This window comes from Tyto alba, unplaced genomic scaffold (assembly GCF_018691265.1).
Source record: "Tyto alba isolate M040663 unplaced genomic scaffold, T.alba_DEE_v4.0 Super-Scaffold_28, whole genome shotgun sequence".
Lineage (NCBI taxonomy): Eukaryota > Metazoa > Chordata > Aves > Strigiformes > Tytonidae > Tyto > Tyto alba.
In genome coordinates, this window is record NW_024881302.1 from 16,392,838 (window position 1) to 16,413,910 (window position 21,073).

Consider the following 21,073-nt stretch of genomic DNA (forward strand, 5'->3'; position numbering starts at 1 on the left):
CTAGGAATTCACCCTGGTTCTGCTCCTCATCTGTGTACGTAAAAGCTGAAGTTTAACTCCAAACACTGTTGTTCTTTACCCAGGTAAAAGGGCCCTTTGTTCCATGGCAAGTAGTTCGGGATATCATGCATGCCAGCTTTGAGGAGTCCCTCGATAAAACTTCTCATTCTGTTGGACGAAGAGCTCGCTATATTGTCAGAAATCCACAGACCTACCTTAATTATAAGTAAGAAGGTTTCCGTCTATGTTCTAGGTATAGGCTAAATTCTCCTGACATTGAGTGAAGGGATATATTCCTCCTATTTTTTTTTTTTGTCTTGTTTCACATGAATATAAATTTCAACTTTTTTGCACCCTAGTGCTATCAAATCTGTATTGAATTGAGAAAATTTCAAATATGTAAAGACCTTCAATTGTGTCTTTTTCAGAGTTTGCCTTGCTGAGGTTTACCAAGATAAAGCTCTCATTGACGATTTTATGAATAGAGAAAATAATTATGAAGATGCACAGGTAGGAGGGAAGTATTCTAAAGGTCATAGAGTACTTCACGTTGTTTGGATTACTGAGTACTTGAACTCTTTTACTGTGATTTCATATCTTATCTCTCCCTTGTACCCTTAGCTGTGTTAAAAATAGCATCCTTGTAAAAATGCAGCATCATTCCTCTTTTGAGAGTAAAGTGGATGCCGGCAGCCTTCTAAAGGCACATAAGTAGCACTGCTGTGCAACAAAAATTTTGTTGTTTCAAGTGTGCTTGTTTATAAACATCCATGACTGAGCATCTATATGCACTATTTTTATATATGTATATATATATTTTTTTAATCCTCCAAGCCTCCTTGTTATCTGAGCAAGAAAACATTTTTGCTCTGTAATTTCTTATTTTTTGCTCTGGTTCCATGTCAAAATATTGTCTTAGCTGCTGTGGATGAGTGCACAAATGTAAGCAAATTTCATGAGAGAAGGCTTGATTTGATCAGTCAAAAGATTTTATTTCATTTTTGAGTTTTTATGGCTTACATCAACCACATTTCAATTTGAAAAGCTGTTTATACTTTCAGTGCAAACAACTCCATTTTGAATTCCAAAACATTTTCACAACTGGAACAATGTCATGGCAAGATTTTCTTTGGGTTTGTCCAGGAATGACAATTCATATTATTGTCAGAAAATCCCAACCAGTTCTGTTTAGATTCATTTTTGTTTCAGTGAAGAATAGTTGTTCACTGATGAGACTTTGCTGAAATAAATGCATGTGTCTCCATCCCAGAAGTCTGTCTATAGAAACAAATAAAAACTTGTTTCCGGATAGGTACAGGACTGTTCCTCTCATGTAACAGGTGTCCTCCAAGCCGTGACTGTACAAACAGACTTAATGGAGAACATGACAAAGATTGTGAAGGGTATGAAGAGAAAAAAAAGACTTAAGCCAAAGCTTAAGCAAAGCTCCAGCAAGAGATCTTATGCTATTAATTCAGTGTAATTGCTCTTAGAAAACATGTTCATGGTGGGTTGCATGTAGCTGTGAGCATGATCACAGGCAGAATCTGCAGCTGTTAAGGAATATTCAGCATACAACCTCCACAGGGCTTTTCTGATGCATTCTCTCGTCTGCTATACTGTTTCTGACTTGATAATTCAAAACCAGCTATTTCTACTAGAATTTTCCATAAACACTTCACAGTCAAGGGTCTTTTCCCACTCTGAGAAATTGAGGTTGGTAACATTTCTGTCTCTTATTTTCAAAGGTTTGTGCAAAGGAGTTTAAAGAGTTTGTGGAAAGACTGAAAGAGAAATTCAGTTCAACCCTGGGGAATCCGAAACTTGAGATTCCTGATACATTGCAGGAACTCTTTTCCAGGTATGAGTTATGGTGCTTTTGACCCTGCATGTGGGCTGAGACAGTGAGAGAGGAGGGCATTTCAAGAGTAGACCTCTTCTCTGTTACGCCTAATTTACACCCTGTGTTACTTGTATTCTTCGTATCAAAAGAAGTTTCAGTAAATACAACAAGCAACATTTCTTTCAAATTCATACTTCCTAAATGCATATAATTAATTTTCAGTTATTCGCACAAACTGGCTTATTTTAAACCATTCCCATTTTGCTAAGTAAGACTTTTTGTAAACCAGAAATTCACAATATCAGGTTTTCATAAATTGACACATTCTCATCTTTGCTGTTAGAGATGCTGGTACTCACGTGTAGCATTTTAATGGAATAGAAGACTTACCTTTGCCATTTTCCAGATTAACTGGCCCCATTTTATATCACAACTTGAAGCTGGCTGCTAAGCTAAATCGTCTCAGTGCTGCTAAAACCGTTGATGCAGAAGAGCACTCAACCTTCTATAGTGTTCTCTAGCCCCAGATCATCAGGCTCTTTCATGATGAATAACACTTGGAGAGAAGTGTGAAAATTTGGGTCTCGAACTATTTTATGATAACAAATTTAACACCTTTGTAAATTTTCTTACTTTGGGAAGAGCTGTATGTAACAGCAGAAGTGCTGATGATGGTAACTGGAGGTCCAAAACCTCAGAGAATAGCAAATCCATACAGTTCTGTACTGTCTTCTGTACGTGTGTGTTATCTCCTTGTCAGCAGAGAGCTTAGTGGAGTGAGGAAGATTGATCTGAACAGTTCTTTTAATTTTTGACACTTATGCCGAGGGCTGCTGGAGCAGATAGTTCCCCTGCACTGTTCCAACATTCGCCTCATTAGCAGTTGCACTTGTCAGCCTCTGGGTTTCACGGTTGATATAAAATCACAGAATGTTGCTTTTGTTTCAGTGTCTTCCTTTCCCTTCTCTTAACTAGATTTCGAGTTTTGGCAATTGGAGAAGACACAAATCAAAACACAAAAGAGGATAGTCTAAGCAGGTGAGTGGCAGTAGAACCATTTTTTTCCATTAGGACTCCAAGGTCATGTCAGCCCTCACGTCTGTGAAAGTTTTGTGTGTATATATAATCTTCTACTTCAGTGCATTTTTCATCTGTTTGTTACTGTGTATAAATTTATTAATAGCAAAATACTCTCACAAGGCTGTAGGGACCTCTGACGGATTATAGATTTGATGAGTAAAATGACAGCAGTGATGCCCATTCTCAAAATGGTGGTCTGTTATCATTAGGACAACTGTGTATATTTTCTGTGTGGGAGCTATACCTTAAGAGGAAGAGATGTTAACAGAGAGAACTATGTTTTGTGTCTGATTGTCTGGACTGATCCAGAAATTCAGGGTGGAAGGTCAGGGAAAACGTGACAGGCTCTTTTACACGAATGATCCTCATCTGTAGTGATCTCATGCCTTTATGCATCCATTTCAGAAGCAGGTGATTGAGCTTGTATATTTTTGTGCTAGTTTAATAGTTAGGTAACTCATGCTCAAAAATCATTGTTAATAAAACTTTTTTTTTTTTTTTTTTCCCCAGTGTCTATGATATTCATTTTCTAGTGCTACAGAATTTGATTCAGAGCACTTTGGCACTCTCGGATAACCAGATGAAATCTTGCCAGTCGTTTCAGGTACAGTATCTGGACCAAACTTTATGGGTTGTACAACCCTAAAGAGTTTCTCCTTCCTACCTTGATAGATGCCTTTTTCAAATGGCAGAAAAGAAACCCGGGAGCTTAGATTTGTATCAATTCTGTGGAGATTATTCTTTTCTGCTTTTAGGAAGTGGTGTCTTTTAGGCGGATTCTCAGTATATTGCTTTTCTCTCAGGATGAGATTGCAAGATGTGAGGTTGAAGCAGTCCCCAAAAACCACATGAAATAAACTCCACATGCCTTCCATTGGGTCAAACTGTATCATGATTTAGTGCCCACTTGAGTAGTTGGAATCATGCTCTGGAGGCGATATCACAAAGACAGTCCTAGTATCCAGCTGACACTGGTGTTGGGAAGCCTCTCCTTGGCAACAAAAATACACCATCTATCAGTCAGCCACTTTTTTTAAGTTAGAACTTCAAAAGCAGGTTAGTATCTCATCAGCAGGCAAGAGTGGGGCTTAGAAAGCCAAGCTCATAGAAGCATGTGTTCCTGGTCAAATGATGGGAAGACTCTACCAAAATGTGTTGCAGATGAGCATTTTTTTCATATCTAATTCTAGTGGGAGCCTGATTGCATTTTGAATATCAAGTGTTCTACAGTATTTAGTTGATTTAATTGGCATATACTGTGAAAAGTCTGGAAGCCCATAAAAAGGACTAGAATAGTGTAGTTAAGTAAATTTATGTGTATCATTTACATTCTGGCTTGTGGCTTCATTTAGTTAATGTAAACCTCAAGTAAGCAAGCCTAACAGTGGATTCAGAGCTAACGCTGCCTTTTACATTGAACGGGGGTTTTTTGCAGACGTTTCGTTTGTACCGCGAGTACCGGGATGACATTCTTGTGAAGGCTTTCCTAGAGTGCCAGAAGAGAAGTTTGGTCAATCGCCGTCGAGTAAACCACACGCTGGGTCCAAAGAAAAGTCGGGCTTTGCCTTTTGTGCCCATGTCCTATCAGCTGTCTCAGAGTTACTACAGGTGGGTGTCAGAAAGGTCACTGTTTATGTTCGAGCAAATAAAAGAATCTACCCAGGCTTGCTTGGTGTGGAGGAAAGAATACCCGTGAAGTATCTAGAGCAAAACACCTGGCCATCACAGCTAAAGCTGAAGAGATGAAGGTAACATGTATGTACGTTAGCCCTTTATTCGGCTAGCAATTAGTCCTGTACAGGGGATAGAGCCAAGTTTGCTGGGCAAGCCTTTGCAAAGCCATGTGCAGAGGAGAGGAGATGTGGTGGAAGGATTTCTTTAGCACTCCCGTCATTCTGATGGTTGCTTGCTTTTCCTCTCTAGTTATTGTGCTGCACTGTACCTGGATGTTGGGTGTGGGGGAGTTGAACTGTAAGTGTATTCAGTGCTCAGGCAGATGACACCTTTGCTTTGTATTTGTTCTATAGTACCTGACTTTTACATGGTGCATAAATACTTAATGTTCTGGAACTGGGGAAAGGACTGTAAAAGCAGATGTAGGAAGGTACTTGGTCACCTGCTTTAGCACGGAACTTCAGCTGTTTGACTGCTCTCTGCTACCATGGGTCTAACATTCATATGCAGTAAGAACAGAGTGTGAAAGGTCTGTGCTACTTTGAATTTGTCTTTTTGCCCAGAGTTTTTACATGGCGGTTTCCCAGTACAATTTGTACGGAGTCCTTTCAGTTCCTCGAGAAGCTCAAGGATGCTGAAAAATCAGACCAGCCAGATAACTTCTCATTTAAAGATCAGGAAAGCAAAGCATCAGAAGGCATGATTGCATTTCCTATGGATGGACCTGGTGGCCAGTGTGTGGCAATGCTTTCCCTATTCTCCCTGGGACTTATATCTGTGAATGTGAGAATCCCAGAGCAGATAGTTGTGGTGGACAGCACTATGGTGGAAAACGAAGTAGTAAAAAGGTAAACACTGTTATTTCTATTAGTAAATATGGTTTGAGGGTAACTGAATGGAATTGGACAAGTATTAGCATTTTCTGCACTGTATTGTGGCATGTTTTACTGTGATATTGTTCAGATTTTTATTTCTGAGACAGCATTTTGAAGGCTTAATGGCACTTTAGTTAGTGCCTGTCGTCATAGCCTTGGACTGCATTTGTCTTCACATCCGTGCCATTCAAATTGCTAGACATCTCACTGCCATCAGAGCTAAGGTAGAAAGGAGAGCAGTGTCTGCCAGATGAGCATTTTCATCAACATTGTACCTTCCCATTTTAAAGACTAAGAAGGATTAGTAAAAAGGTTTCAGCTTTATCAGTGAAACCTGCCTCCACAATATTGGTTCTATGTATTGCCTCCTCTTTGATTGTGTTTGGTGTTTTGTTTGGGTTTTTTAAGCCTCCAGTAATTGCTTACCACTGAAATTGAAACTCTCTCCCTAGGCAGTCAAACCTTATGAATAGTTATCCTTACAATCATTATGTGTTTGCTTAGAAGGCAACTAAAATCTCTTGCTGTAGTTTAACCTGTTGCTTCCTGTTGTATATATACATGGAAAATACTTTGTTTTCTTCCTCTTTAGAGTAGCTGATTACCTATTTGAAGATTGTTATTGTAGTCCTCCTCCCATAATACGCTACTTGTTAAAATGAGTAGCCTCAGTTCATTGACTTGTGGTTTTGGTATGTTATTTGTGTTATCCAGATCTCTGTTTGTCTCATAATTTTCCTCTGCACTGAACTGTGATGTCAAAAAACAAATGCCATTCTCTTGCTGGCAGGTCTGTGCCAATTACATCATATAGGTGATATGCCTGCTAATACATCCCAAGATGATGAATGGCCATGGTCTTCCCCCCCCAAAAAAAAAAAACAAAAACCAAAAAACAGCCAGAAACTCCCATTGCACCAATTCATACACTGCTTATTCTTATGATTCACTCTAACAAGTTTCTTTTCCTTTACCTATTTAATTGTTTCATTGTGGAGGGAGAGGTGCATAGTGCTATAATATAAATAACATGCATTTGTCCATATGAAATTGCTCCCTGCTCTTTTCCAGACTATTTCTTCAGTTTACTGGAAATGTACTGAATGCAAATCCTGTCTTCTCATATACTTGCAGTCTCTCCAGTTCAGTGATCGTCTGCAAACTTAATAAGCTATTTTATCACCCAGGCCATTAGCAGAAATACAGTGAACCCTGGACTAGTCCCATTTCAGGGTACAGGCATCTGAGTCCAGTTTTTCAGCTGGATATGTACTCTCACTATTTTTTCTAAATGATCCCTTTTGCTTTTAAATATGTTTTAAGAAAGAAGGTACTTAAGGTCTAACTCAGATAAAGTTGGAAGGAACTGTCAGTTGTCTTTGGCATAGCATAACCTGGTTAAAACAGAGGCAACTTCAGAGTTAGATCAAGTTGTTCAGAGCCTTCACCTTTATCCATAATGGCTCTTACCGTGTCCTGGAAAGAAATAGTGTTTGTCTGACTAAGTTTCTTTCTGGGAAGTTTATCCTGGCTGCTACTACTATTCTCTCTTTACTTTGAGACTGGATGCAGTTTGTTTTGTGCTGGTTTTTTGTTTGTTTTATTTTTTAAAGTACCTGAAGTCTTTGGTCTGTAATTCTTTTCTTCTCCTTTTCTCCCTTAAAACTAAACACAGTCTGCCCTATACTGTGGTATCACTTACGCTCTCAGCCTTTGTGCTCTGACAGATGTTCCCTTATGATGAAGTCTCTGCTGAACCAATGAGGTTCAGCACTGCAAGCTGAGATATTACAGGTTCATTTCAACATGTTTGCAAAAAAGAGGGAGGATCCTTTTCCAGGGACCTTTAGTGTGTTTTCTTTTCTGTAGTTGCTTGTTCTGAGCACTTTAAATCAGCCTGCTCTGCACATACCCACAGCTGTTCATGACTAAATACTAGAATGCAGAATAGTATGTGTTCTTGCTCTGCTCAGTGTAATGAGTCACTTTCTTAATGTGGAAAAAAAATCCCACCAAACTAACAAAACACCTCTGTTTGCCGTAGTTTGGGAAAAGAAGGACTTGAGGATGAGGATGATGATGATGATGACTTAGATGACAGCTCTGGAGGCAAGCGGAGAATAGAAGTAAAAGCTCGTCAAGCATCTCATACCAATTACTTACTGATGAGAGGCTACTATGCCCCTGGAATTGTCAGCACGCGCAACCTGAGTCCCAGTGACAATATTGTGGTCAATTCCTGCCAGGTGAAGGTTAAGCTGCGATGTACACCACTTCCAGGAAGACTCACCTCTCCAGGTTAGTTCCTGTTTGGCCTAACTTGCACAGAAGTGTGTTGAAGCAGGAAAGATCATGAACTCCTCAGCCAAGAAACTGATTTGAGCATGATTCTTAATATGAACATTCTCAATATGAACTATTCTTAATAGGAACGTCCTTTTTCATTACACATGCAGTTTGCCTTGTAATGCTTTCTCTCCTGACTTAGACAGGTGGTTGATTTAGAGACACCTTTTGTTGGTGACAATTTCTTGCCTGCATTTTACATAGTGGGAAACCATTAATCCAAAGAGGAAGTCTGTCCTCTGCTCTGTTATCCCTTTTCCAGGAGATTTTTCAGTGCCTTCTGCAACTTAAAACACCATATGGTGTCACACCCAAGCTTTCTCTTCTGCAAAGAGAAAAGAAAATCTTTCAGCACTCCTTCAATGAGAATTCACATTTACTTGTCTCGTGCAAGCGTCTGAAATAGTGGTGTCCAACCTTTTACCGACAGTAATTTTGATAAGATTTAGAGCTTGAATATTTGCAATTTATCAGCACTCCCCCTTCTTAAGGAGCCATCTTCCTTTAAGCTGTAATGCATGTGCATCCAGGAAAGCCTTTAGTTGTTTAGCTCTTTAGTTGGAAGGTCTAGTGCTGTCCTTGCCCATTCCTATTGCTGTTGTGGTAGAGGTAAAATAGAAATTCTTTCTCCTACCTCTGCTGCCACACGTGCCCTCCAGGTCTGCTGAGCTGACAGCCCGTTACAGTTGTTCTCATTTTTCCCTGGCTGCCACTTGAGCGTCCCAGAAGGCATGGTGCAAAGGCAGCCTGCAGAGAAAAGGGTGGGGAGGGGTAGGAACAGTGCCAAAGCCACCCTCTAATCGTCCGGGCCTGGAAAAAGCTGTTATGCCGCTTCAGCTCCAGAATGCTCCGTACACTGGGGGTCAGTTCTGTGCAGCAATGGACCTGTCTCCCAACACAGGGATGCTTTGATATAGTAATTGTACTAAGACATTGTCAGCTTGTAACTTATACCATATTTGGCCAAAAGCTTTCTGCCATGGATCAGCTGCTTCCAATTTTTTCATTAGTGGGGTCCTCCATAGCATTTCCTTGCCCTAGACTTTTCACTTGACCTTCTTCAAGAAAAAAGGAGATGATTCCCTCATTAACTTAGAGTTAAGGAGACCCAGTGTTAGAGAGAATACCAGTAAGTCTACACTGTCTTTCAGCGATGCTTCACTTTGGTATGAGGGTAAGCCCTTGTAAACCAGCTTGTTCTTGTACAGGTCTTCTCAGACAAATATGCAAGGCAGAAAGAAAAACTGAAACTGCGTCAGTGAAGATGGAAAACTGAATTCTGTTTTTAGTTCAGTAGTCTAGAACACCTCTAATCTGTCTCAGAATATTTATCTTTCTGTAGTGTATTGCATAGTAACAACTGCTTCACAGCTTACATACTTGGGTTTTATTTGCTTTGCAGTTTCTTCTCTGCTTGATATGATGGCTGTGGGAGTCTCCTGCCTCCCTGAAACGTTTACCAGGCTAATAAAAGTCCAAGAAGAAAATTACGAGGTTGATCACTTTCTTCATGAGTGTACAGAACGTTATGGCTATAATCCCAGAGATGTAGCTGCTGTTTTGGAGATCCGTAATGCAATAGAGGCAGCTTCCCACTTTGGAATTTGCAAAACTGATCTGAGCAAACATTTCTGCAGCTATGAAGAGGTGGAACCTGAACGCACCAGGAGCTTGGAGCAGTACATTCAGGTGGTTTTACAGTCAGCTGCTTTCCATACGTTAATCTCTGCATGCTTAGTATTCCCATTGAATAGGGCAATCTTCCAGGCTGTAGGAAGCAAATATAAATTGAACAAAGCTATTTATATTAGGCAAGAGATCACATACCAATACCTGATAGCAATCTCGCCTCAGTTAGGAAGGACAAAAATTAAAGCAGCACTTGCTCAGAGATAGGAATGAACTGTTTCAAAAACCTAGAGGTACCAACATTCACCTTTGGAAGCAAAATACTCTCTCCCAGTTACGTTTTAACTTAAGGTGAACAAAAATACCTTGTGCTGTAATTTCAGAAAAGTTTAAGGGGTAAAACATCTTTTCAACTTCAGTGCAGTAGGACAGAAAATTGAATATTCTACTAAGCTCTTCCTCTTTCTTTGCTGACAGTTAAAGATGGCAATTCCATGATATTTGGTTAAACTGACATTTTCCAGTGAAAGCTCCTGAGACAATTTTTGTGTTGTGTTGGTTGTTTTTTTTTTTTTTTTTTTTTCTATAGGATCTTATTGAAATGCAACAGGTTTTAGAAGTAGGAGGCCATGCCGTGAGACTGGTTGCAATAATATTTTCCAAGCCATGGCTATTACATTCAGTGTGTCTGAAGAATAAACCGGATGATTCTGATCAGCAAGGTGCAGACACCACTCTCCCAGATGTACAACAGGATTGCCTGTCGTCAGACTCAAGGAAGGAAGAGGAAAGTTTGCGAGAGGAGGAGCAGCAGGGAAAAGACACACAATCCGTCAGTGATGAAGAACCCCCAAGGAAGAGATGCAAGACTCAAAATCAAGATGGCACTCAACTCTGCCAGGGTTCACAGAGCGCTTTGAGAAGTGCAAATGAAAATAGCACTGATGCGGGTGTTACTGATCCTGTTGCAACAGAGGAAGCTTTAATTGTGGATGAAGAAACAGGCTCCCTGGGAGGGCAGACAGAGCACCTAGCCAAACACCCAGCATGCGCTCCAGACGCTGCGAATATGGACACTTACAAGGAACAAGATGAATCTTGTTCCGAGGACAAAGAACTTGAGCTCAGCGCTGAGCACAAGCAGCAGATCGCTAGCCTTGAGCAATCAGCCGGGGAGCAGGATGAGGATCCCTCCTACTTACCAGAGAACCCAGGAGTCTCCAAAGGTACGTAGGGCAACTCTACATCCCAGAAATAGAGACTAGCTCACCATCAGTTGATCCCAAGCAGGTAGCTCCATTTTATAAGCAAATACTAGACTCTTTATGAAGCCATTACAAAGAGGTTGCCATTTCTCACAGATGAAGTGGCGTAACGCTACTTGATCTGGAAGGTCTTGGAGGAATGTTCCTCCTTGTCTGTTGCTGGAATGTTTGTGACTAGTCCAGAAGTGTGTTTTCCTTAGAAGCTTGTTTCCTTGTCTTACTTTTCTCCAAAAACATATTTGGATCTGAAGTTTCTCACCTCTGGCTTCAATCTGAAGGCTAGACATCTCTAAACCTAGAAAACACAGTGCACCAGTAGATGTGCATTAGAATGTCCATGACCGAAAGTTGTAAAGTCATTAAACCATTCATCAGAAAGCAGCACATGCCAGTGAGATTAATAGCCTTGTTTGTAACCCAGTTTGACTTCATTTTCATTTCCTTTTTACTGCCAGTTTTCTTTTTTAATAGCTAGTAGTTCTTGCCAAGCTCTACATTAAATAGGTCGTTGAGGATTTTATTTTGTTTTTGTTTTTATCAGCTCGGATTTCAGATTGAATCACAAGCTAACTGCTTGTGTGGTGTTTTGCCAAGATCTGCCGTTACCCGTGCTTAGAGCAGCAGGCTGCCACGTGACTCCGTGCAGACGGAGCCGTAGCATCTTAGAGCTTGGTATTGATTGGAGCCGGGTATTGTTTAATTCCTGCAGGAAAGAAACTCAGCACTGCCTAAACAGCAGAGACTCCAGCAGTTCTGAATATGAAACCACTGAAGTCCTGTTTTGCATTTAACTTCCTCTACTTGTTTGTAACACAGGAGGGAAGAAATAATAGTTACGTTATCAAGCATAAAGTTCTTACTGATGAGGGCTAGCTGAAGGGTTTACATGGGCTTAAGCCAAAGCTCTTAGCCTCTGGGTGTGGTAGAAATGCCTACATTAAGTCATTGTGTAAATTAAAACCCATGACATAATGCATAATGGAAGTTGCAGAGACAACCTTCACTTTGAAACTGAACCCTGCTGAAATCCCGAGTTTGCATCCTCAAGTCACCAGCTAATCAGACTTCTGCTCAACTTCCACGTGATTACCAGGAGCATTAAGTTAAACAAACCTGTGGGAGTGCTTGCAGGCTGAGACCCTGCATAGCTGCCTGTGTGAAACAGTGCTTTCAGTCCGTAGAATTACCTGTTGTTCAGCCGTGTCATCAGACTTCTAGGAATAAAACTTCCTGCTGTGATTCGGCAATGGAATCACAAAAAGTGTGGTTGGAGTAGACAAACGTGGTTGTGAGAAGTGTGGGAAGAACGAGTGTGCTGCAGACAGGTAAAAGCAGGCAAAGGGGAAGCTTGGAGCTGCTCGTGCAACTGAGAACAACATGCAGTGTAGTTTGCTTGCCTTTTTCTAGCATAAACTGTTGCATTTTACAGCTTAGACGCCTTTCCTTCCACTAGATAAAGAGTTTGGGTTAATTAAAAACCCCGCGTTCTCTTCTTTGCAGGAAGTTCTGCAACAGATGTATCCCAGGCAGCCAGGGACGGGTGAGTAACAGATGCCTGCAGAGTAAGGAAACACTTAGCACTAGCAAAATAGTATCTGGAAGTAAAAGATTTGGAAACCTTAGTTTTGTGCTCTGATGGACAGTGAGCATTGATGATGGAGAAACCCCGTGTTTTCCTCCACTGTTATTGTTAATGCTACTTGAATGTGTGCTGAAAAAAATTCTGATACCTGTTTTTTCCCAAAAAACAACTAGCTCCCAATATCAGAGGAACAAAACTAATTTTATTTCACAAGTAAGTCCAGTGCCAAGCTTCCACGTGCCCAGGAGAGGCCTGGAGAAACTGCAGTCTGGGAAATGGGCATTTCCATGCCGGGTCTGTCTTCTGATTCCCAAAATGCTAAAAGTGAGGAATTTCTTTCCTACCTGAGCACCGTTGCTGCACGTTGCAGGCTGAAGCAGGTGTTCGATAACTTTTAGAGGGTAATCAAGCTAGTAACAAAGAAAGCTTTCCTGGTCATCGAGACTCAAGGTAACTGTTGGGTTGTATAATGGTGCTAAAAAGTGCTTCTCAGGCGGTGAACACTTAGTGTGAATACTTCAGGTCTGTGGAAGCGTCTAGTAGATTGGCACCAGTCTCTGCTCAGAGCAGCTACAGAATTTACACCTAGCGTGTGAGTAAGCACTGGCAGTGGATGTAGTGAGAATCTGTATTACGCAGAAGTCGTGGTGATAGCTAGCAGAGAAAGTTCTGACAGAGCTGAACTTAAATTGCCTTTTGCAGGGCCTGCGAGAATGTCTGCTTCATTGGGAGACCGTGGAGGATCGTGGATGGGAATCTGAACAAACCTGTGTGTAAGGGGATGATGGAAGCTGTGCTCTATCACATCATGACAAAACCAGGCGTAACGGAAGGCGTGCTGTTGCAGCATTACGTGGGGGTGCTGCAGCCTGTTGCTGTCTTAGAGATATTGCAGGTACGCGAATCACCAGCTGTGTGTGCTTTAATCTGGCTCAGCTTCCTTACAGAAGAGTCAGCAACTGCTTTGCTGGAAGTCCCAGGAAAAATGGGACTGTGAAAGAACCATGAAAAATAACCTTCTCCCTTTAGTGTAAATTAAGCAAAGCCAGAGCAAGTTACTGTTCGCAGTGAGGAAGGGAGGAAGCCTGCTTTACTCGTCCTAGAAATTACCACATTAGTGATTTTAAAATTTGAGCTTGCTTCTGAAATGGGTGTCCATGTGGTTGAAATTAGAGTTGGTTACTAAAGAGTGGTGGCTTCCCACTGTGAAATATTAAGTTAGACTGTTAATCGCCATGGAGTTTATCTTAATTTTTTCCTTATATACTCTTTGGATGGGTGGTCTTTGATGTAAGAATCAGACTGAAATGTGTCTGTGCTAGACAATACTGTAAACAAAACCTTCTATCCTGACAGACCTGCTTAAAGATGTACATCCTTAATTGTAAAATAGATGGCGAGAAAATTTGAGTTTCTCATTATTTTTTTTTTCCCACATCTTGAAGTTTGATTGCCACCACTGCTACTTTGCAAACGAAGCTTGAATTTCTATTTTTTTCCCTGTAATGACTCGAAATCTTAAGTATAGCAGCAATACTGCAGTCTTTCCCGTAAGCGTGACTTCCCCTACCAACGCTGGAAACCAATATTCCAGTGTACGTACGTCCAAAGGCTCATACGTTTGGTAACAGTGCAAGTGGTGTGTGCTACCAGCCGTGCACTGAGTGACCGGCGTGCTCCCGGGGGTCCCAGCGCAGCTTGCCCGCGTGTCCTGCGGCACAGCACCACTGCCGGCGGGGTCGCGGGGCTCGGGGCAGGTTTCAGACTGCAGTGCCGAGTGTACGGTGGCACGCACGTGTGGGAGAGCAATACAGATTCCCAGGCAATTTTAATTCAAATCCACGAAACCAAGCAATTACCTGTACATTTTAGACTGGAGAACTTGAATCTCACTACCGAGAAATTTGGTAAGAACTGGTTTGGAAACCACAGGCAGAGCTTAAATCTGTAATATACCAAATATTAGTAAATCTAGAAGCATACCTATGTAAGGTTACTGAATACATGCCAGATGTTTTCAGCAAATAGAGCACATAAATAAATTTCCTTGCTGGGTGTTGCTGTGGGAACGAATCCTAACCCGTGAGTAAGAACTCACCTGCAAGTCTGGGATTTACACCTATACCAGCCTTAAATTATTTGTAACTGGTCCTAAATGCTGAGACCTGTTGTTGAACGCTTGTTCTGTGTGAGTAGCCAGATGTCAACCACTGTGCTGACAGTAACAAAGGAGCAAATATCCAGCTGGGTGAACTTGCTCTGTTGCGCTGTAACCCCTGCCATCCCCGTGGTCTCCTGAGGGGGTGAAGCGAAGCCACTTTCAGTATAAATTGTCTTAATGTTTCTGAGAGCGCTGTAGGTAGAGCAGCATTTGGTGCATTTGTTTTCTTTGCCCCAACTGCTCGAGCAAATGTGAGCCACACCTTTCTTCGCCACAACTGCTCGAGTATGTGAATTTTTCTGTAGGGTCTGGAAACTCTTGGCTGCATCAGACGATTCTACATGAAAAAGCCATCCCCGGTGTCGCTCTTTTCTCAGCCAGTTATGGAAGAAGAACTAAACAATCCCAAACTGAGCGAAACCCCAACAATCTACTACGAGCCTACGATCGACTGTACTCTCAGACTGGGAAGAGTGTTTCCCTGTGAGGTAAATTGGAATAAATGGGTGCAGATTATCCCTGTATAAAAGAGGTAAAGCTGAGTTGTATTAAATTGGTTTAGCCAGTAGGAGCGAGTGATAATGCAGATTAAATGTTGCAATTTGTGCTCCATCATGCGTTTGTTATTTATCCTTTTTCCTGTTGAATGTATTAGAGAATAAACCTCGATGATAATATTTGATCCCACTTTAAGTATATTCTCTTTTTACCGATACTTGCTTGTGAAGCATTATAGTTCATAGTTTTTGCTTTATCTTACAGGGTCTTCACAGGTTGTAGCAGAGGACCCTTTTTTTTTCCTCCCCCGCTAAGGCCACAGCAGTAACACGTTACCTTTGCTTTGCCTTCTGTTGTTGCCCAGCAGCGGGCTCCGTGCTGAGGTTTGGTAACTATTCTTTAGCTTAGTGACCTTAAGGTCTGTCTCTCTTTTAAGCACTGGTTTCTTGCTGTGCGTGGCATTAGTTTACTGTGTGTGCTTCTAGCGGGACCCCGGCACTGTGGGGGAGGGCCCCCCCCCCGCGGTGCCACAGGGCCCGAGCCCGCCCTCGGAGAGGCTCCGACTGTCCTCAGGTGTGTTTGGCCGCCCTGCCCCCGGGCACGTTTTAAAGCAACCACACAGCAGTCGGCTGCCTCCGCTCAGTGTCAGGTTTATTGCAAAATTCCCTTCCCACATCCCCGCGGGACCTGCGCTCCCCCGGCCGGGGCCGGGGTCAGCCCCTTTCCTCGGCTTTGGGGCGGCGGCCCCTCAGGCCCCGCGGTGGGGGGGGGGGGGAACACCGGGGCCCCTCAGTCCCGCCATCGGTGCCCGCACTGCGCGTTGCAGCACTTGTAGAAGGTGGTCATGGGCTCGTCGGCCGAGCGCGTCTGGATCTGCATGAAGTAGGCGCGGGGGTGCTCGCACTTGGGGCAGGACTCTGCGGAGCGAGGCGCGGCGGCGTGAGGCGAGGGGAGGCCCGGCTTCCCCCCCGCGGCCTTCCCCCCCCCCCCCGGCCCGGCCCGGCCCGGCCCTACCTGCGGTGGAGTCCACGTTCTCCCAGGCCGCGGCGCCGCCCAGCACATCGTCCACCTCCTTCAGCCGCGGGTACTTCCTGCTGGTCACCTGCGGGCGGCCGCCGCTGGGTCAGGGCCGCCCCTCCGCGCCCCCCCCCCATCCCCCGCCCGCCCGCCCCCCCCCCCCCCCCCCGGCACCTTCCGCGTGACGTTGCGCACGTAGGGGCAGGTGGTGCAGGCGAAGCGGTGGCAGCGCGGCCCCTCCTCGGCCACCAGCACGTTGCCGCAGGCCGGGCAGAAGAGCAGCATCGCCGGTTCCGCCGCGCCGCCCGCCCCTTCCGGCGATGGCGGCGGAGGCCGAGGAGGAGCTGGCGCACGCCGAGGTGCTGGAGCTGTTCCAGGCGGCGCTGGCGCGGCTGGTGCAGGACCCGCTGCTCTGCGACCTCCCGCCGCAGGTGGGGCCCGGGGGGGGGCGGGCGGGGAGGGGGGGGGCTCAGCCCCGCCTCGCTCGGCTGTCGCGACCGCTCCGCCCGCAGGTGACGGCGGAGGAGATCGGCTCGCAGGTAGCGCTGGAGTACGGGCAGGCCATGACGGTGCGGGTCTGCAAGGCTGACGGCGAGACCGTGCGTGAGTCCCGGGGGAGGGACGGGACGGGGCCGGGGGGGCGGGTGGCCGGGGCCGCGGCGCTGACGGGGCTCTTTCCCCCCCCCCCCCCCCCCCGCAGCCGTGGTGGTGGTGCAGAACGCCTCGGTGCTGGAGCTGAAGAAGGCGCTGCGGCGGCACATCCAGCTGCGGCAGGCGCGGCAGGGCGGCGTCCAGCACCTCAGCTGGTGAGTGGGACCCGGGGGGGGGGGGGGCTCTGCCCGCTCACCCCCACCTTCAGCACCCGGCCGGCAGCACCTCCCGCTGCTCCCCCTAAGTGGTTTTTTCTCTAGGAAGTACATATGGAGGACGTACCACTTAACGTACGCCGGAGAGAAACTGTCAGATGACAGAAAGAAGCTGAGAGAGTGAGTAATCGAGTCCCGTGGGGGGGGGGAGGTGGCAGAGGCCTCACTGGAGCCCACCCAGCATCTTGGGGAGCAGCCAGGCAGAGGAGGACGGGGTCAGGACACGTTATGTGGTGGAGGGGATCCAGAGTGGAAGGGACCTCTGGGAGTCATCTAGTCCGACCCTCTGCACAAGCAGGGGCAGCTACAGCTGGTTGCTCGGGGCTGCGTCCAGTTAGGGTTTGAGCAGCTCCCAGAACACAGACTGCACCACCTCACTGGACGACCTGTTCCAGTGCTCGGCCACCCTCGCAGAGGGCTTGGCAGAGCTGCTGAGGTGGAAAGGCAGAAAAGAGGACGGAAGAATGCCAAGAGCAAACCAAGGATAAGCGTGTTGGGCTCTGGGCCTGCTCAGCCACCTATCCTCAGAGGCAACCTAGTAACAACACTGACAGATGACTCCGGTGTTTCCATGCCCGTTATCAGGGCGAGGAGGCAGGAGGTGGTTCTGAGCACTCTAGCTGTTGCATACAGCAGTGCTGGGTGTGCCAGCCTGCGCGCAGACCAGCAAGAAAAGCTTGGCTGAAGTATTAAAAACTTAGCAAGCCAGCTTTGATTGAAGCTGTCATAGAAAGACTGAGTCTCAGGTAACAGATGTTGCATTTAAGGGGGTGTTGCAGTTAAAAAGGCAGATGATCAGATCCTTCAGTGCTGGCAAACTTCTACATGCACAACTGAGAATTTTAACTTGTCCTGCGTTGGAGCACAGCAAGTGAGCGTAGGAGCCCATCCTCCCCTGGGAAAGAGGCAGCTGTAGGATTTCAGAGGCTGCTGTTCTGGGGAAACTGGCATGTGTAACAGCATAACTCTCTGGGCAGGTATGGCATCAGAAACCGGGATGAGGTCAGCTTCATAAAGAAGCTTCGGAAGTAACCTGTCAGGTAAGCCTTGAATAGCCATTGAGAGTTACCCCTTCTTCATCTCCCTCTGCCCCGGGCCTTAGTGTTCAGGCTCACAGGAGCTGGTGTCGCTGCGCTCTGCCGCGTAGCAAAGCGTTTCTGAACGCCTGTGTCTGCATTAGGCTTGTGCCCTGGCTGTGGTCTCTGTGCTTCTCTCAGAGCAGGGAAGGACAAGTCAGCTACATCAGGGGCACCAGCAGCGATAGCTCAGTGCTGGCAATGGTGTATCTCTGTGTTTAGACTCTGAATCTGTTCCCATGATGTCTTGAGGCACGTTAAACGCAGCACTCCTTTGGTTGCTGTTGTTGATTGCTTCTAGGTCCTTGCTTGCTTTTAGGCTGCTTGAATGCCTGGAAGTCACCTTCAGGAAGGTGACTGGGTGCTGACTGACTCTTAGGGATGACACAGGTTTCTCTGCTACAGGTGACTGGCACCACCCAGATTATTTGTGCTTCGGCCTCTTGTACCTGAGAGATTGTTCTCCCACCCTGCTCCTAATGCTCAGCTGCACATGCTTGGAATGGCAGGGAACAGAAACATCCCACAGGTGCACATAAGCAACTGCAACAACCAAACAGCACGATCGTTGCTGTTCCACAGTGGGTGTATTTTGTGCCATTTTTCTCAATTAGTGCAAGCTCTATGGAGTTAGGAAAAAGGATCTGAACTTGCATATCCTGTAGGTTTTGACTCCCTGTTTCTCCATTTTCTGGTTTATAGAAACTTGAGTTCAACCAGTGAATTGTTCTCAGAAGACAAGACCCAGCCCTAGACAACTTTTGGTGCTATGTCTGTGCAACTGATGCATTTATAAACACTTACAGCACAGGAAGCACTAGTAGCATGGGTGTTTACCAGTTTGTAACCTATGTAGATGTGATTCTGGTATTAGACTGCTATTTTTAGAAAGTTGTGCACACAAACACCAGATGGGGCCAAGACTCTCAAGCTCATTAAGTTTAAAGTTTTGTTTGCTTCCCCTCTACATCTAAAAACACAATCCCAGTGCCTGAAGAGCAGTGGTAAGAGCAGCTTTTGCAGACGCTTGGGTTTTGGTGTTGCAACTCCAGCTAGCTGGGTTAGAAACTGCTGCTTTGTGACCAAGTAACTTTTTTTTTTGTTCTTTCAAGGCTGCCACATTTGCAACATCCAGTGTAATAAAACGTGTGCCGTAACAGCAGTCACCTCTGGCAGGGGCTGATTCCCCCCCCTGGCCTGGCCTGGCAGGGTAGTGTGGTGATAAGAGAGCCCAGCATGCAGTAACTTGTCACTGCCAAATATTTTCTTTCTTTAACAGAGAGAGCAGAAAATCCAGCTGTACCAAGACCAGACTCTGGATTCAGCACTTTCCTGGAGGAAAAAAGGTTGTAACATTTCTAAGAGAAACAAACTGCAGTTGAATGACCATTCTCATGGGGTTTTTGCAGTTGCTACTTGAAATGTCTGCCTCTGAGCTGTATGTGGAATGCATTTTCAGTGATTAAAGGGACCTTCTAGTTTTCTGAGGCTTTTAAGGCCCTTATTTCCAGCTGCAAATCTGCATCCAACTGTTTCGGGTGCTAGAAAAAGGATTGATTCTACTGTCTAGGTGAGATAAAGTAACAAACGTAGCCACAGACTATGCAGAACAATTAACAGTAGCTAAAACGCTACCTTACCATTTAATCACCACCTTAGCAGTAGTAAACAACTCTGGTTAAAAATGTAGTATTGAAACTAGTGTAATAAAAATAATGGCAGCAGAAAAGGTTCAATACAATTGAACAAGGCACAAACGTTCTGTTTTCAGAGTCTTCTGAGATAAGGCAAAACACGCCTGCCAAGTGCTAAGGAGACAGTTTAAATTAACCACGGGCAGGGTTAGAAGTGTCATTGGATTAGAGGCTTTGTCCACACGGAACTGGCACAGCAAATGCAAAGACAGTCCATCTCCAGTGCCTGCTCGAGAAGCCAGTCTTTGCCTTTCAGTGGAGCTGTGCGTCCAGGTCGTATTTCTCGCAGAATTTGTCTGTGAATGGTATACAAGTAAGGAACTCGCACCACTCGCACTTGATGGGGTAGAAATAGAACAGAATCACGAGTCCTGAGAAGAGTGCAATGAAGATGAGCTGGAAAACTATAATTTGGCATCGCTTCCTATATAAATCAAACTTCCCAAAGCTAATGTAGGGCAGGAAGGCAAAGGAGAGGAAGAAACCACTGATAAATCCTGAAATGTGAGCAAAATTATCAATCCAAGGCAGGAGGCCAAAGGCGAAAAGAAAGAGCACCACAGCCAGCAGCTTGAAGAAAGCCCTCCATGGGCGTGCCAGGATTTGCCAACTCTGGAAGAGCTCCACAAAGAGACAGGCCAGAATCCCAAACTGGGATCCCGCAGGGCCAACCTGCAGAAGAAGAGCATTACAGGTAACATCAGGCACGGGCCGTCTGCCTGGCTACTGCAGCCAGCTCCAGGCTTTGCAGTTATTTGTTATTCAACGACTTGTTGAGTGTTTCTTGGGAAAGAGATGCCACAGCCTGCAAATTCATCTTTAGAATGAGGTTCAAGCAGTAAAGGGGCCTGGTTTGATTTAGGATCAAGGTAGGTGTGAGGCCAGCAATCGCCAGAACAGACTTTGTATTTCAGGAGGGCGCTTCTGGTTTAAGTCACCAGAGGGGAGAAGCCCTTGCAGGCAATCTCCTGGCTTCCCCTGCCCACCGTGCACTTCTCTTTATTGAAGGACCTGGAAGATGGTCCTCCAGTCTGCTCAAGTGAAGCCCGACAGTCACATCAGACTTCTCCAGCAATGGCATGTGGGCAGGGACAGTCCTGAACAGTCTCAGGGGAAGGTGAGCTCTGCTTTTTGCCCCTCTCCTGCCTGCCACTGGCAGCAGCTACAGCTCTCGATTCTCAGCCTGCCAGGGGCCTCTCTTATCCTGTGACTGCACAAAGCCCCCATTCATTACGAGAGGCAGCCTCCTAATGGCAGCCAGGCCAGTCACTTGGAAAGTCCAGGGTACTCTGGGGGCTGTTACTGCTCAGCAGCTAGCTGATGGTGTGGTGCTGTCTTGTAGCTACAGATCTGCCCAAGGCACGTGCTGCAGAGAAGAGCCCAGCTCTGGTGCCTCTGCCAGAGAGGTACAGGCTGGTAGAGAAGACTGCGTTCAGGGCAAGTTACCAGGACCCTAGTCTGCAGGTG

At 45.3% G+C, this 21,073-nt stretch overlaps 4 protein-coding genes across 7 annotated transcripts in view; 2 read left to right on the forward strand and 2 right to left on the reverse strand.

Moving 5' to 3' along the window:
• Positions 1 to 15,142, forward strand: part of GTF3C1 (general transcription factor IIIC subunit 1) — a 43,578-nt gene extending 28,436 nt beyond the window's left edge. For all 3 annotated transcript variants that reach the window (XM_032983565.2, XM_042798533.1, XM_042798534.1), the window contains exons 25-37: positions 84 to 226; positions 429 to 510; positions 1,749 to 1,861; positions 2,819 to 2,881; positions 3,434 to 3,527; positions 4,359 to 4,531; positions 5,161 to 5,445; positions 7,517 to 7,770; positions 9,221 to 9,507; positions 10,037 to 10,673; positions 12,213 to 12,252; positions 12,997 to 13,189; positions 14,761 to 15,142. In XM_032983565.2, the coding sequence (XP_032839456.2) occupies positions 84 to 226; positions 429 to 510; positions 1,749 to 1,861; positions 2,819 to 2,881; positions 3,434 to 3,527; positions 4,359 to 4,531; positions 5,161 to 5,445; positions 7,517 to 7,770; positions 9,221 to 9,507; positions 10,037 to 10,673; positions 12,213 to 12,252; positions 12,997 to 13,189; positions 14,761 to 14,982 (2,586 nt within the window). In that variant the 3' untranslated portion in view covers positions 14,983 to 15,142. The remainder of the gene's footprint in view (positions 1 to 83; positions 227 to 428; positions 511 to 1,748; positions 1,862 to 2,818; positions 2,882 to 3,433; positions 3,528 to 4,358; positions 4,532 to 5,160; positions 5,446 to 7,516; positions 7,771 to 9,220; positions 9,508 to 10,036; positions 10,674 to 12,212; positions 12,253 to 12,996; positions 13,190 to 14,760) is intronic.
• A 444-nt stretch (positions 15,143 to 15,586) lies between these two features.
• On the reverse strand, positions 15,587 to 16,255 carry POLR3K (RNA polymerase III subunit K). Its single transcript, XM_042798537.1, has 3 exons — positions 16,145 to 16,255; positions 15,968 to 16,055; positions 15,587 to 15,870 (listed from the first exon to the last, which is right to left on the reverse strand). Exons 1-3 carry the CDS (start codon positions 16,253 to 16,255, stop codon positions 15,743 to 15,745), a joined length of 327 nt encoding a protein of 108 aa, XP_042654471.1. The 3' UTR covers positions 15,587 to 15,742.
• Positions 16,256 to 16,290: 35 nt separating this feature from the next.
• Positions 16,291 to 19,394, forward strand: SNRNP25 (small nuclear ribonucleoprotein U11/U12 subunit 25). The gene is made up of 6 exons (XM_042798536.1): positions 16,291 to 16,401; positions 16,483 to 16,573; positions 16,671 to 16,776; positions 16,882 to 16,956; positions 17,814 to 17,876; positions 19,192 to 19,394. Exons 1-5 carry the CDS (start codon positions 16,291 to 16,293, stop codon positions 17,866 to 17,868), a joined length of 438 nt encoding a protein of 145 aa, XP_042654470.1. The 3' UTR covers positions 17,869 to 17,876; positions 19,192 to 19,394.
• A 126-nt stretch (positions 19,395 to 19,520) lies between these two features.
• The window catches only part of RHBDF1 (rhomboid 5 homolog 1), a 39,682-nt gene continuing 38,129 nt past the window's right edge, over positions 19,521 to 21,073 (reverse strand). For both annotated transcript variants that reach the window (XM_042798535.1, XM_032983564.2), the window contains one exon: positions 19,521 to 20,278. In XM_042798535.1, coding sequence (XP_042654469.1) covers positions 19,859 to 20,278 — 420 coding nt within the window. In that variant the 3' untranslated portion in view covers positions 19,521 to 19,858. The remainder of the gene's footprint in view (positions 20,279 to 21,073) is intronic.

What these genes read in the sequence shown, in the direction of transcription:
- POLR3K (XM_042798537.1), bottom strand. Translation starts at nt 16,255, where the DNA reads ATGCTGCTCTTCTGCCCGGCCTGCGGCAACGTGCTGGTGGCCGAGGAG. An exon ending in TGCGCAACGTCACGCGGAAG is followed by an intron (nt 16,056 to 16,144) that starts GTGCCGGGGGGG and finishes GGCCGCCCGCAG; the next exon opens with GTGACCAGCAGGAAGTACCC. An exon ending in GAACGTGGACTCCACCGCAG is followed by an intron (nt 15,871 to 15,967) that starts GTAGGGCCGGGC and finishes CTCGCTCCGCAG; the next exon opens with AGTCCTGCCCCAAGTGCGAG.
- SNRNP25 (XM_042798536.1), top strand. Translation starts at nt 16,291, where the DNA reads ATGGCGGCGGAGGCCGAGGAGGAGCTGGCGCACGCCGAGGTGCTGGAG. An exon ending in TCTGCGACCTCCCGCCGCAG is followed by an intron (nt 16,402 to 16,482) that starts GTGGGGCCCGGG and finishes CTCCGCCCGCAG; the next exon opens with GTGACGGCGGAGGAGATCGG. An exon ending in GACAGAAAGAAGCTGAGAGA is followed by an intron (nt 16,957 to 17,813) that starts GTGAGTAATCGA and finishes CTCTCTGGGCAG; the next exon opens with GTATGGCATCAGAAACCGGG.